Source organism: Martes martes (assembly GCF_963455335.1).
Source record: "Martes martes genome assembly, chromosome: 5".
NCBI lineage: Eukaryota > Metazoa > Chordata > Mammalia > Carnivora > Mustelidae > Martes > Martes martes.
Window position 1 is genome coordinate 87,727,077 of NC_137892.1, and position 13,782 is coordinate 87,740,858.

The 13,782-nt window shown below is 54.3% G+C and overlaps 2 protein-coding genes across 2 annotated transcripts; one reads left to right on the forward strand and one right to left on the reverse strand.

Annotated features, from left to right (window-relative positions):
• The first annotated feature begins 491 nt into the window (after positions 1-491).
• Positions 492-11,416, forward strand: FCHSD1 (FCH and double SH3 domains 1). Its single transcript, XM_080804880.1, has 20 exons — positions 492-544; positions 777-874; positions 1,469-1,514; positions 1,906-1,973; positions 2,306-2,462; positions 2,549-2,685; positions 2,781-2,844; positions 3,850-3,978; positions 4,461-4,583; positions 4,765-4,860; positions 5,185-5,310; positions 5,714-5,818; positions 6,008-6,169; positions 7,040-7,168; positions 7,254-7,337; positions 7,514-7,631; positions 7,748-7,968; positions 8,745-8,832; positions 9,890-9,945; positions 10,074-11,416. The coding sequence occupies exons 1-20, from the start codon at positions 524-526 to the stop codon at positions 10,137-10,139; spliced, it is 2,094 nt and encodes a 697-aa protein (XP_080661006.1). The 5' UTR covers positions 492-523; the 3' UTR covers positions 10,140-11,416.
• RELL2 (RELT like 2) lies at positions 10,593-13,538 on the reverse strand. The gene is made up of 7 exons (XM_080804882.1): positions 13,292-13,538; positions 12,832-12,897; positions 12,659-12,725; positions 12,036-12,221; positions 11,388-11,763; positions 11,230-11,260; positions 10,593-10,993 (listed from the first exon to the last, which is right to left on the reverse strand). Exons 1-6 carry the CDS (start codon positions 13,473-13,475, stop codon positions 11,231-11,233), a joined length of 909 nt encoding a protein of 302 aa, XP_080661008.1. The 5' UTR covers positions 13,476-13,538; the 3' UTR covers positions 10,593-10,993; position 11,230.
• Positions 13,539-13,782: the final 244 nt, after the last annotated feature.

Sequence of the window (13,782 nt, forward strand, 5' to 3'; positions counted from 1 at the left end):
CTCATCACCACTCACTGGCTTTTCCAGTTCTGTGGGAATTTGGGAAAGGTCAGAGAGCAGCCCTGTTTCCCTTGTCAGAAGCATCTTTGCTCAGGCATCCAATGACAAATTGGTCACAAATTGAGTTCCTCCTCTTCAGGCGTCACCCTTCGCGCCCGAGGGAGGACCGGAGGACCGGAGATCTGCATATGTAAATGAGTGATTCGTAGTAATTACGGGCTGAGTCAGTGGCTCCACTAGAAATAGAACCCAGGCGTCTTGACTCAGAAACTTGGGGTTCCCCTACCGCGCAGCGGACGCCGCGTCCACTCGGCGGTCCCGACCCTTTCCGGGGCATCCACAGCACTAACAGAAGTTTCTTTGGTTTCTCCGCGGCACCTTCGCGCTTCGCAGCCCTGCGCGTAGCCGGACCAGGCGTGGGCGGGACGGGGGCGGAGCTGGGCCAGGTCCGGGGCGGGGCTTTGGCGTGGGCGGGGCTTCCTCGAGTTCCGGAGTCGAGTCGCTTCCCTTGGCCGGAGCGGAGATGCAGCCGCCGCCCCGAAAAGTGAGCTTGGCCTGGAATGGGGACTCCTGGTGGGCTAGGGGTATGGTGGGAGTTGAGGGGGGCACCGGACCCGCAGTGGGGGACGAGGAGTTGTAAGGGTTCGGGGCCTAACCCTGAAGTAACCCAGGAAACACCCCAGTCCCTCCCCGGTCCCGCCCCCTCACCGCTCCCTGCGCTGAGTGTTTTTCAGGTCCCGGCGCCAGGGGTCTTCAGCCTCTTGTTACCCCCGCAGGTGAAGCCGGCCCAGGAGGTGAAGCTTCGTTTCTTGGAGCAGCTGAGCATCCTTCAGACCCGGCAGCAGAGGGAGGCGGATCTGCTGGAGGACATCAGGTAGCTTCTGATCCCTTCCACATACCCCCACCTTTGCCGTTGCGCGCCCCTCCTCTCCTCGAACAGACCTCGGTCAGAGCTGGCCTGGGGAGGGGAAAGCAGGGGGTGAAGGGTTCTCCAACCTGCCCATTCCCGGCCCTCACTGTCGGCCTGGCTCTCCATACCCGTAGGGCTTATCCTTCCTCCTAACCCAACACACAGAAACACACAGGGATCCTCTCTCAAACCCATTGACTCCACACCCCTCCCTCCGCCCCACAATCAAGCTTGGGGCAGAATCTCCCCTCCCTCTTCCAGACCTGTTGGAAGGCTGGAATGTATCCAGGCCCCCATTCGTCCTCACCTCCAAGCCCAAAGATGGTTCTCCAGAGGTGGGGAGGATCCTGCTGAGGCTCTGAACAATGAGGTGAGGTTGTTCTGGGTTGCGGCTGCCTGAGGTGATCTCAAGGACTCTCTCTCCAGTCTCATTCCTTCCTGATGTACTCACACTTTAGGTCTGGCTCCCCTCTTCTTCCTGCCCAGGCTGAGGAGAGGATTGAGGGTGGGAGAACAGGACCAAACAGTGACACCATCCTGCCCCTTTAATCTTCATAGGTCCTACAGCAAGCAGAGGGCAGCCATTGAACGGGAATATGGACAGGTATGGGACTCCTTTTCCTGGACTTTCTCTTTTGTTGTGGCCTCCTTTACACATGCCATTGTTTTTCTGCACATACTCCTCTTCTGGCCCACAGCAAATGGCCTTGAGTTAGGCAGACTGGTGTCAGATCTCTCGTGCTACTTGTTGGCTGTGTGACCTTGGACAAGGTGCTTAGCCTTTCTTGGCCTCAATCTCTTTCTCTGTAGAATGGAATAATAATTGTAACTTTATATAGGATTGTTGTAAGGATGAAATAGGTAAATCACTTAGCAAAGTGAGTGGCACATAATATGCATCTGATGAATAGCATTTATTATACTTGGATTTCATGTTCTCCCAGTTGTTGAGAGTCTTTGAAAGGTAACTGAGTCTGTGATGACTTTCCCACCAGGCACTTCAGAAACTGGCAGGGCCATTCCTGAAGAGAGAAGGGCACCGGAGTGGGGAGATGGACAGCAGGTGCGTCCCATGGATGGGGATAGTTCAGGGGACCTAGAAGGGCTGAGGAGCCCAACCCCAGGAACCTATGGGAATAAAGGGCCAGTGAGGGGAGAGGGCATGTGAGCTGCAGGTAGAGCTGACACAGCAGCTCGAGAGGAGCTGACCCAGCAAGGACACTGTGGGTGCAGGCGGAGGGCATGAGTGATCCTTGTGGCTGAGCTAATGCGCTGATCGATTGATAGGCTCCCAGACAAGGGGGAAGGGAAAGCACTGTGTCTCCTATGGTGTTGGGTTTGGTGGTGGGGGGGAGTGTCTCATGAAGCTTTGGAGTGCTCTCCTCCTCAACACAGACCTTCTCTGGGGAGAGGCAGGATGGTGTTTGGTGCCTGGCGCTGCCTGCTGGATGCCACCGTGGCTGGGGGCCAAGCCCGGCTCCAGGCGTCTGACCGATACCGTGACCTGGCAGGGGGCACAGGGCGGAGTGCCAAGGAGCAGGTGCTCAGGAAGGTATGGCTCAGTGGATGGGATGAAGGAAGGGCTGGCTTGGGGTAGGAAGTGGTCTGGGTCGGGACTCTGTGTGTACACGCCCTTAGGGAGCAGAGAACCTCCAGAGGGCGCAAGCAGAGGTGCTGCAGTCCGTCCGGGAGCTGAGCCGAAGTCGGAAGCTGTATGGGCAGCGGGAACGTGTGTGGGCCTTGGCACAGGAGAAGGCGGCTGATGTCCAGGCTAGGTGGGGTCATGGGGAGTTGGGAAGCCTGACTGGGAGACAGGAGCCAAGGCACCACAGCTGAGCCTAACCTTGACTCCTCTCCCTTGCCTGCACAGACTGAACCGAAGTGACCACGGCCTCTTCCACACTCGGGCCAGTCTCCAGAAACTCAGCACCAAGGTTTGGGGGGATGTGGACATGAGTGGAGGTGGGAAAGAGGTGGGCGGAGTAGTCTAGTGGTTTGGAACCCAAGGGCATAAATCTGAGAGACTGGGATGAATCCAGGCTTCCCTGCATCCTCAATGTGTGACCCTGGTTAACTTGATCTCTCAGAGTTTCATGTTCTTCATCTGTAATGCGGAAATAGTACATTTCTTTTTTATTCCTTTACCATGCATTTATTGAGGACTCTGCCTTCAGAGTCTGGTAAGGGGCAGATAGATAGTAAGTAAAGAAACAAATAATCAGGGCGCCTGGGTGGCTCAGTGGGTTAAAGCCTCTGCCTTCGGCTCAGGTCATGATCCCAGAGTCCTGGGATCGAGTCCCATATTGGGCTCTCTGCTCAGCAGGGAGCCTGCTTCCTCCTCTCTCTCTGCCTGCCTCTCTGCCTACTTGTAATCTTTGTCTGTCAAATAAATAAATAAAATCTTTAAAAAAAAAGAAACAAATAATCAGATTAAGTGAAAACAAAACAAGGTGCTATGGTAAAGGGTAACAGGGTGTAATTTAGAGAGAAAGGCTGTCTGAACACAAGGCCTGAATGGTAAGAAGCAGCCAGCCATGCAAAGATCTAGGGGAAGAACATTCCAGGGAGAGGAAATGGTGAGTGCAGAGGCTCTGAGGTGGGAATAGCTTTGTGGGCTTCGAGAAACAGAAAGAAGGTCAGTGTGGCTGGAGCATTCTAAGCAGGGGTACAGGCACTGTGAAAACAGGTCAGAGAGATTGCAGGGGTCAGCTCTTTTGCACCTGGCAAGCCACAGTAAGGAGCAGTGGGGATTTTATTTTAAATGGACATAGATGCCACTAGAGCATTTCAAGCTGGAGTTGAGTGTGCAATATGTTTAGTGTAGCACCAGGTGCATAGTAAGCACTCAATAATATGAGAATCCGTGCTGGATCTGGGTTGGCCTTGGAAGGACCCCATGGGTCCAGGGCTTCCTGTTGACACCTGTTTTCTCCTCCTAGCTCTCTGCCCAGTCAGCCCAGTACTCCCAGCAGCTGAGAGCAGCCCGCAATGAGTACCTGCTCAACTTGGTGGCCACCAACGCCCACCTTGACCACTACTACCAGGAGGAGTTGCCAGCCCTGCTCAAGGCCAGTCCCAACCCAGATAGCCCTGCCTCTTGCCACGGGGGGTGAGGGGGTGTTGTGTGGGAGAGCCTCTCCTTGCTTCCCACCACCGTCAGGCTAGGTGGTGTTAAGGTCCCAGCCTGCTTTGAGTGGCTAGAAGTTACATCCTTTAGTTCTGGTTTGGTTTTGTCTTCTAGCTGGCTACATGACATTTTGCAGAACACTTAGCCCCTCTGAACACCTAGTTGCCTCATTAGGGACAATTTTTGTTCTGCCTACTTTATAAGACTAATGGGGCTCAGGCGAGAGAATGGATGTGAAAATGCATTTTAGACTGTTAAGATCTATGCATACATGAGTGCCTATTATTAGAATCAGGAAAATGTCTCATTTCTTCCCTCTTTCCAATTCCTCATGTCCATCACCCATCTGAACCTGGGCAGAGAGCCTGCTTTGCAGTAGACGCTGGGGGAAGGGTGGGGTCACGATCTTGGGGTTCTCTCCAGGCCCTGGTCAGCGAGCTGTTGGAACACTTGAGGGACCCTTTGACCTTGCTAAGCCGCACTGAGCTGGAAGCTGCAGAGATGGCCCTGGAGCATGCCCGCCGTGGAAGGCAGGCAACCTCTCAGGTGAGGGCCGTGCCCTATAGGAGCTCCTCAGGGATCCCCTTCACCCTGCTCTTCAGTACAGACCACCCACTGTGTATCTGCCCCTTTGATTTTCACCTGTCCTTCTTTTTCCAAGAGGGGCTGGGGATAGGCTTGGAGGGGTAACCCATGAGTGACTACTTTGACCTTTTTGAACCCCCAGGTAAGCTGGGAGGAGGATCTGAAGCTCTTTCTTCAGGAACCTGGAGTATTTTCCCCCACACCACCTCAGGAGTTTCAGCCTGCAGGGACTGATCAGGTGAGAATTCTCTCTTCATTGGAAGCCAACCACCTGTAAAGGGGACTGTGGTTTAGGCCTACTCCCTCATCACCCTTGTCCTGATTAGTGACTGTTAAACTGTGGAGAAGGGGTTTCAGAACTCTAGTTCCTCTTCCTTCTCTCTCTGTCCCATTTTGGGGACTCTTTGTGTGTCTGTGTCCACAGGAATGCACACCTGTGCCCTCACCTCTTTGTGCCTGTTGCTGGAGAAGGTTAGGACAGGAAGAAGGAAGGAAGAAAGGACTGTAGAGAAGGAGCAACATCAGGTCCTCCTCTCAGCATCTGTGTACTCTCTTCACATAGGTTTGCACCCTGGAGCTTGAAGGGGATGCAGGAGGCATGGCGGGGGACCGTAGCCTGGAGAAAGAGGTTCAGCGCTGGACGAGCCGAGCTGCCCGAGACTACAAGATCCAGAACCATGGGCATCGGGTGAGGTGGGGGGTGCAGGTGTTGTGGGTGGGTGGGAAGCGCTGAGAGATGAGGACTCCAGAGTCAGTGGGGGATGTCATAGGGCTGCATGCAGGAGAGGAAGGAAAGGGATTTTAGTGCAGTAGTGTGGCACAGTGGTTAAGAGTCCAGCTTTCAGAGCTAGACCCACCTGGGTTCGAATCCTGCTTGCTTGTTTTCTCATTATGTAACCCTGAGTAAGGGAGTGACTTAACCTCTCTGGACTTCAGTTTCCTTATTGTGAAGTGGGGCTAATAACAGTTCCCACTGCATGAGGAAGATTAAATAACATAATGCATGCAAAGCAGGTAGCAAAGTGCCAGTCCATAGTAAGTTGTCCTGAATAGTGTTTCCACCCACCCCTGTTCTCTGCCTTTCCAACCAGGTGCTGCAGCGGCTAGAACAGAGGCGACAGCAGGCCCCAGGGCGGGAGGTGCCAGGTCTAGAACAGCGGCTGCAGGAAGTGAGGGAGAGCATCCGGCGGGCACAGGTGAGCCATAGCCCTGTTCCTGGGACCCCTGAGATCCCACCTGCTCACACAACACCCTCCTCCTGTCTAGCTGCGTGGTGGGGAGCAGGGAGGTGGGAGGTAGAAGGTGGACATGTTTGGGGTGGCTCCACTCACAGCCCAAAGGCAGGCCCATCCATGACCTTGGTTGATCTCTCTTCCCCATGCCAGGTGAGCCAGGTGAAGGGGGCTGCCCGGCTGGCCCTGCTCCAAGGAGCTGGCCTGGATGTGCAGCGCTGGCTGAAGCCAGCCATGACCCAGGCACAGGATGAGGTGGAGCAGGAGCGACGGCTCAGTGAGGCCCGGCTGTCCCAGAGGGACCTCTCTCCCACGGTGAGTACCCTTTGCTCCCTACCCCTCTACACCCAGGAGGGTAAAGAGTAGATCTCCCCAGAGGAGGGCAGACCTTATAAAATGGGCATCCCAATAATACTGAAGTCAAAGAGGTTGTTACGAGGCTGGAATGAAGTACGTATACTTTTTTGCATAGTTCGTAGCACAGAGTGCTCTCAGTGAACTTTTATCGTGACTATAGGATGGCAGTTATGAACTAAGGTTCTGAGTATGGACTCTAAGTGGTTTAAGCACCAGCCACTCCACTTACTACTAGCTGTGTGGTCTTGGAAAGTGACTTAACATTTCTGAGCCTCAGTTTTCTTATAAGTAAAATGAAGTAGGTGGCCCAGTCAGTTAAGGGTCTGAGTCTTGATTTCGGCTCAGGTCATGATCTTAGGGTGGTGAGATTGAGCCCTGCATCAGGCTCCATGCTCAGTACTGAGTCGGCTTGCCTCTCTTCTTCTCTTCCTGCCCTGCCCCCCAGTGCATGTGCACATGCATGTGTGTACCCTTGCTCTCAATTAAATAAAATCTTTTTAAAACATTTGAAAAGTAGGTAAAACGAGATGTTATAGTTATGCAAAATATCAGCGGGTTATTGTGAAGTTTCGATAAGGTGCTATACATAAGATGTTAAGTGTCGTTCCTGGCACATGGTAGGCACTCAGTACTGGAATTCTGTGATTGTTGTTGGTGTTACCCTGCTCTGTGGTGATTTTGCTTGTGATACATGGTGGACAGATGGGTGGTACTACCTTGGGTAGTGATCTATCAGTGTTCTTTCTTTAAGGGTAGAATGGAGGAGTGGGGATTAAAATGGGTACTCGAGAATGGGCTCCCCAGTGATGTCTGTTCTCTGCCCCCCAGGCTGAGGATGCTGAGCTCTCTGACTTTGAGGAATGTGAGGAGACAGGGGAGCTCTTTGAGGAGCCTGCCCCTGCAGCCTTGGCCACCAGGCCCCTCCCCTGCCCAGCACATGTGGTGTTCAGCTATCAGGTATCAGGTGGGCATGGGGGTGGGGACCTCAGAGAAGTGGGGATGGGAGACAGCCATGTCCTGAATTCTTCCTTGTGGGGCCCAGGCAGGGCATGAGGATGAGCTGACCATCACAGAGGGCGAGTGGCTGGAGGTCATAGAAGAGGGAGATGCTGATGAATGGGTCAAGGTGGGTATGGACCGTAGGTTCTGACCTTGGCGGTGGGTGGGGGGTGCGGCAGTGGGAAGAACTTCTCTGTGGCTTGCAAGGACCCAGCCAGACAAAGCTAGAAGCCTGAGGAGGAGGGCTAGGCCCATGGGCTGCTGAGTCAAGTCTGCTCTCTGTTCACATTGCTGTGTGAATAGGCTCGAAACCAGCACGGCGAGGTCGGCTTTGTCCCTGAGCGGTATCTCAACTTCCCGGACCTCTCCTTCCCTGAGAGTGGCCATGACAGTGACAATCCCTCAGGGGTAGAGCCCATAGGTAAGAATGGGAAATTCTGGGTCAGGGGACCTTGAGTCGTGGTAGCCCTGAGGTGTCATGGCCCGGGGAACTACTCCCCATCAACCCCCCTCACCACCTCTCCTGGGCTTCTGCAGCCTTCCTGGCCCGTGCCCTATACAGCTACACAGGACAGAGTGTGGAGGAGCTGAGCTTTCCGGAGGGGGCACTTATCCGCCTGCTGCCCCGGGCCCAGGATGGAGTGGATGATGGCTTCTGGAGAGGAGAATTTGGGGGCCATGTGGGGGTTTTCCCCTCCCTGTTAGTGGAGGAGCTGCTTGGCCCCCCAGAATCCCCTGAACTCTCAGACCCTGAACAGGTGAGGCTTCCTTCTCCCTGGGTCCCTAGGCTCCTCTGAGTTGAGCCTCTCACTCCAATGAGGCCCCATATTCATCTTAATGCCCCCTTCCTTCTCCCGGTTTACTTCCTATATTGGCTTGGACCTCCCAATCTCCTTTGGCTGGGCAGAGAAGAGGCAAACTTACACAGTTTTCCCTAAGACTTTGGTGGTCCTACTTTAGTGCTAGATCTGAGTTTAGATTCATACTGCATTGCCTTGGGCAGTGATATAAGCTCGGTGCTTACTTGTCATCTGGGAAAACTGGGGTAATAATACCTACTTCAGCAGCCCAACCCTCGTGACTAGAGATATGGAGGTAAAGCCCTTAGCACAGTGACCCAGAGGAGGTCGTTTAATATATGGTACCTACTCTTACAGCAGGAAGAGCCTAGGAGAGGGAGTCAGTAGAGCTGGGTTCTAGTTGGGACTCTACCACTAACAGGCTCCATGCTTTTCAATAGATGGCTTAACCTGAGTCTCATCTCTACAAGAAATCATAAAACTCCCTACTTCATGGGATGGTGGTGGTAAGGAATTAATTAGTGAGCATATGTGAAGTGCTAATAGAATGTCTGGGACATAGTACCTATTGGCTATGGAAGTGTGTATCAGCTAAAGCCCCCACCTGTATAGAAGCATCTGGCCACTGTCCAAATCAAGGAGTGATGGGACAGGAATTGAAGATGAGATGAGAGGAAAAGGTGATGAAACCTTCCTGTGTGCCAGGAATAACCCCGTGTGCCCCTCGTTCCCAGATGCTGCCATCCCCTTCTCCTCCTAGCTTCTCGCCTCCTGTGCCCACCTCTGCCTTGGAGGGAGGCCCTGCACCTGCGCTGCCTGTGGGTGAGTAGAGGGCACTGGGCACCCTGGGAGGGAAAGAGACAGGCAGGAGGAGAAAGGTTGCCCTCAGCTTCTCTGCCTGCCCTCAGGAACCTCCTCCATCAGGCTCACAGAAGCAGGATGGTGAGGAGAGCTTGGGTTTTGGAGGGGAGGCAAGTGCATCATTGAGACTTTGCATATGACTTCCCAATGTGTGGTTTGGGGTGGGATGTTTAACCTGCCTGGGCCTTTACAGGGTGAGGAGAAAGGTCCCTACTTCACTGAGTTGTTGTGAGGGTTAGGAAGATGGGCCTAGGGGTGCCTGAGTGGCTCAGTCGTTAAGCGTCTGCCTTCTGCTTAGGTCATGATCCCAGGGTCCTGGGATTGAGCCCCGAATCAGGCTGCCTGCTGAGCCTGCTTCTCCCTCTCCCACTCCCCCTGCTTGTGTTCCCTCTCTAGCTATCTCTCTGTCAAATAAATAAATAAAATCTTAAAAAAAAAAAAAAAGAAAGAAAGATGGGCCTAGCATTGTGCCTGGCACATAGTATGCATGCCTGCAGTAGCTGTTTCCTCATGAACGTTATTTTACAAATTAGCCAGCTTTTCCCGCTACGCATCCTCTGCCTTTAATGTTCTTGAATCCTGCAAACACTTTGGTTTGTGTCATCATTTTCCTTCTTGGAATGCCCACCTTTTCTAAAACCTTCTCATACTTCTACTTTCTTCACGGAGCCTCCCTCCCTGATTGCAGAGGTCCCTGTGACCATTTTCTGTACCCCTGCTCCAGCCCCTATAGTTCACTTTGAATGATTTTGCACAATCATTCATTGTTTTTGTTGGTTTTTCACTACTGGGTTCCTGACAGCCACTGGGAATGGGGGTGCTGTGAATCTCATCGTCCCCTCTCAGCAGGTGCCAAGTAAGTGTAGAGGATGGATGGATCAATGGATTTTGTGGCTCTAAGACTAGGGACTGTTCATTAATTCATCAAATATTTACAGAGTTCCACTGTTCTAAGTGCTGGAGATGCAGCGATGAACAAAACAAAGCCTGAAGACTGACTTGTGGTTCTTGTTTGCAGACCAAGATCTGGACTGCCCTGGACCCCTGGACATGATGGTACCTCGACTCAGGCCGGTACGGGTCCCTCCCTTGGAGGAGATTGTGTCATTCCAACGTGTCCTGTTTTGTCTGTGGGGCTGAGGGAATAGACAGGGATGTCCCCAAGGGAGGGTTCTGGAGCTCTGATTCTGTGTTCTCTACAGATGCGTCCACCACCTCCCCCACCAGCTAAAGCCCCAGATCCTGGCCACCCAGATTCTCTCACCTGAAGCCAGGGGGATTGCTGTCCCCCAGTGATGCTGCTGTCCCTATACCCAAGATGTCAGAGACCAACCCCTCTATGATCTGGAGTAATAACACAGCCAAAAGCTGGAGTCTCCCCCATTTCCACTCTTACCTCCAGGGGTAGAAACTTTCCCTCTCCCCATTTCTGGAGCTGGAACTCACTCCTTTCCCCCCATCATACTTCTGCTATCTCTAGGGCTGGAACTATCCCTCTTTCTTCTGCCACCACCCCATCTCTAGGGTGGTAAAATGGATTGTGAAATCTCTGGGGCTGGAACCCATCTTCCAAAGTCTTGAGTGGCTCCAGCCCATCTGTGTCTCCACCCTGACTCTGTGACACAGTCCACTGGGTCTGTGACCCATGGCCACTGGGGTTGGGGGTTGGGACAGGAGCAGGCCTGTCAAAAGGAGCTGGAGCCAGTATGCAACACAGCTGTAATGGTCTGAGCGGATTTATTGACAGTGAATAAAGGGCACTAAGCCCAAGCCAGGGCCTGGACCTCTTTTGCCAAGAGGGCAGGGGGCCTAAGGTGCTATTGCTTTAGGGGCCCACCAAGGGCAGGGGCCTGCTCCCAGCTGCCACGCTCTAGCAAATGGAGCGAGGTAATGGGGAAGGGGTCAGGCGGCCTGTTGGCAGGCAGGGGAAGTGAAAGAGACCGAGGGATGGGGGTGAGACTTCTCCCGAGGTCCCCCAGCCTGAGGCCATGCAACTCCAGATGGAAGTAGAGCTGGTTCCTCAGGTGGGGGGCAGTGCTGTCCAATGGAGAGGAGGGCCTTCATGCCCACCCACCCCCTGGCCCTGCCAGCTGGTAGTCCATCAGCACAATGAAGAAGGAGGCTTGGAGGAGAGGAAGGGTAACGGTGTTGCTTTCTATTCAGGATGTGTCTCAGCTTTCCCCCCCGGGGCTGCAGGACCTTCCCTGTCTGCTGGAGCACATGCCCGCTCCCCACCACTAAACCAAAGAATTTGCAGCAAAGGCCATCCTGGGGAGTACAGTGAGCTAATGGGCTTAGGTGGTGTAAGTAGTGGGTGGGAAGATGAGATTATCTGATTTGGGGCCCAGGCAGACTCACCTCACACACCCCCTGCTCCCCGTGGGGACACCTGTGAGAGAGAAGTGGTCAACAATGGGAGAACAGGATGTGGGTCCAATCAGTGCCACCTCCCCCCACCCCCAGGGTAGGAGGCAATAAGAGCTGAGCCCACCGTAGCCATGCCCATGCCTTCATACCTGGTGATCTGAAGTGTCCAGTTTGCTTGACTGTCCAATTGCCTCTCGACTGGCCAGTCCTGGGCTTGGGCCCTTCTCTCCAGCCCCAGGCATGGTCTCTGCAGAGGCTCTAGGGTTCCCCTCAAGTGCACAAGGGACTAGGCTGCCATCCCTGAGTCCTCCATTCTGCACTGGGGGACTGGCGAGGCCCGGGGGCTGTGGCCTTTCAGGGGGCACGCTCTCAATGGCGGGTGTCCCTGCCCTGGGCTGCCCTCCCCCAGACCCCTGACTACCCCCTGTGTCCTGCCCTCCACCAGACCCCCAGCTCCTGTCCGTGGGAGAGCCATCACGATGCTCATGTAGCCCATAGCGCTTCTCAATGTGTGTCACCCGGAACCTGGGAAGGGAGGGAACACTGGGGCTTAAGACCACAACTCAGAGACTGCTAGCCTTCCCCCCAACCAGGGACATCCTGGGTTTCATGGTCACTTCCCTCTGGCCTGGGGGGAAGGGGGAGACCTCCCCAGATTATGGGGCATATGTACAGCCTGACTTCTGCTGTAGCTCACAGTCTAGGAGAACAGAGCTGGGGCCCACCTTTGGAGTCAGGTGTCTGATCACTGGGGCTCCCACCTCAAATTCCCTTTCTCTGGGGCTTTCTGTCCCCACCTGCCCACAGAGAACACGGTGGTCTCTCCAGGCCGGGGGCGGCTCTTTCCTTCCTTGGAGCGTCCCTGACGAACAAGCGGGGGCCTCTTGTTGCGGCTGCAGTGGATACAAGGGGCTGCAGAGCCCAGATGCACTGTGTGATGATGGGAAGGGGCTCCATCTTGCAGGCTGGAGGTGGCATCCACGCTGGACAATAGGGAAGAAGGGAGCACAAGTGACATTACCATTTCCTTTCCTTTTCCATTTGTGCCATTTCAGCTTCTTAAACCCCCAGATGCCTCGCTTTCCCCAGGCCCCAGCACTCTTGTATTTATCTAATAAACACAATATTCAGATTTTAGTCATCATGTGTTCTCTTTCCCAGCATTGTTTGCTAAAAAGAGGGCAATGTTTAACCCAAAGGAATGGTACAAGGGATAAATGTCAGGCTTGATGATATCCAGATGGGAAGTATGGTTTGAAGGACTCAGATTTCTAGAAAACTTCTTTCTTCTTATAGGCTAGCCAGCTTTGCCTCCCCCCCGGCCCCCCAGACATGCGAGGACATTGGGAAAGGATTGTGCTGGAGGAGAGGGTACTCTCCAAGGCAAGCTAAGTCATGCTGGCCCTTGTTTCCAGCTCACCTGGACAGCTGCACTGTCCCTTCTCCTTCACTGTCCCCCAGCATCTCCTTCAAGGCCTCAGCATTGGCTGAGGGGAGAAGGAAAAGAGGGAGTCAGTGGAGGTGGAGGTCAGGGCAAGAGAAAGTTGAGCAGGGGGCAGGGGCGGGGAGAGCAAAGGGCCAGTCTACACCCACCTTCATTTTGGATGATGCAGCGAACAATCCTCTCTACGGTGTCCTCATTCATGTCATCGTCTTCAGCTGAAGGATGAGAGGTTGGCAAGGAAGCAGGAAGTGAGTCAGCTTTGGGTGGACATTACCTGGTGGCTTCTGTGGCTTACTGCTCAAGACCTATCCCTTTGTCTATTTGCCATCATGCTGGATGTTAGCAGTTGGGGGCCAGGGCAGAAAAGATGGGAAAGTCAGTGGGAGCCCAAGACTATCAACAGTGGGCCCTTCCCACCCATGCTGCCTTTCCTAGACTTGCTTTCAAGGTAGTGTCATCCCAGTTGCTGACTCAAGAAAACATCATTAAGCCTCCTGAAGGCTTGGTCAGGATTTGGCCTGGGTCTCTTGATCAGAAAGTCAGAAAGAGGTGTGGGGTGAAGGAAATGGGAGGAAGGTGACTGAGCCGGGTTCTAGGCTCCTCACTCACGGGGCTGGAGCTGGGCATCGTCGGGCTCCGAGCCCCTCGACGTGCGGCAGCGGTAGCCCTTCTTCTTGAGCACGTGGCAGATCATGAAGCCTACGAGGCCCATGAGGAAGAAGACCAGCACAAGCAGGAAGAGCATGTATAGCCCATGTTGGGGCGGCTCCAGGTCAGGCTGTGGTTCCGACATGAGGCCCTGGGGGGCGAGCGCGGGCCAGGGCGCCTCCTGGGGTTAGGGGGCTGCAGCTAGGGACTGGGGGAGGGATAGGAATTCGGTCCTCAGGACCCGAAACCGACGAGCCTCTGAGGTCCGGCCCCACCCCCCTACCCAACCAAGGAGCTGTCCGTGCCAGGGGTGCTGGTCCGGGGCAGGGGTGCCAGACGGCGGCTGCGCAAGCCCTCTTCCACGACCCTGATCCTGCTTCCCCGACGCCCAGAGCGTTCCCCTTTCCAGCTTGTCCTGCGCTTCCGTCCCTCCCAAGGACACTGCAGAGCGA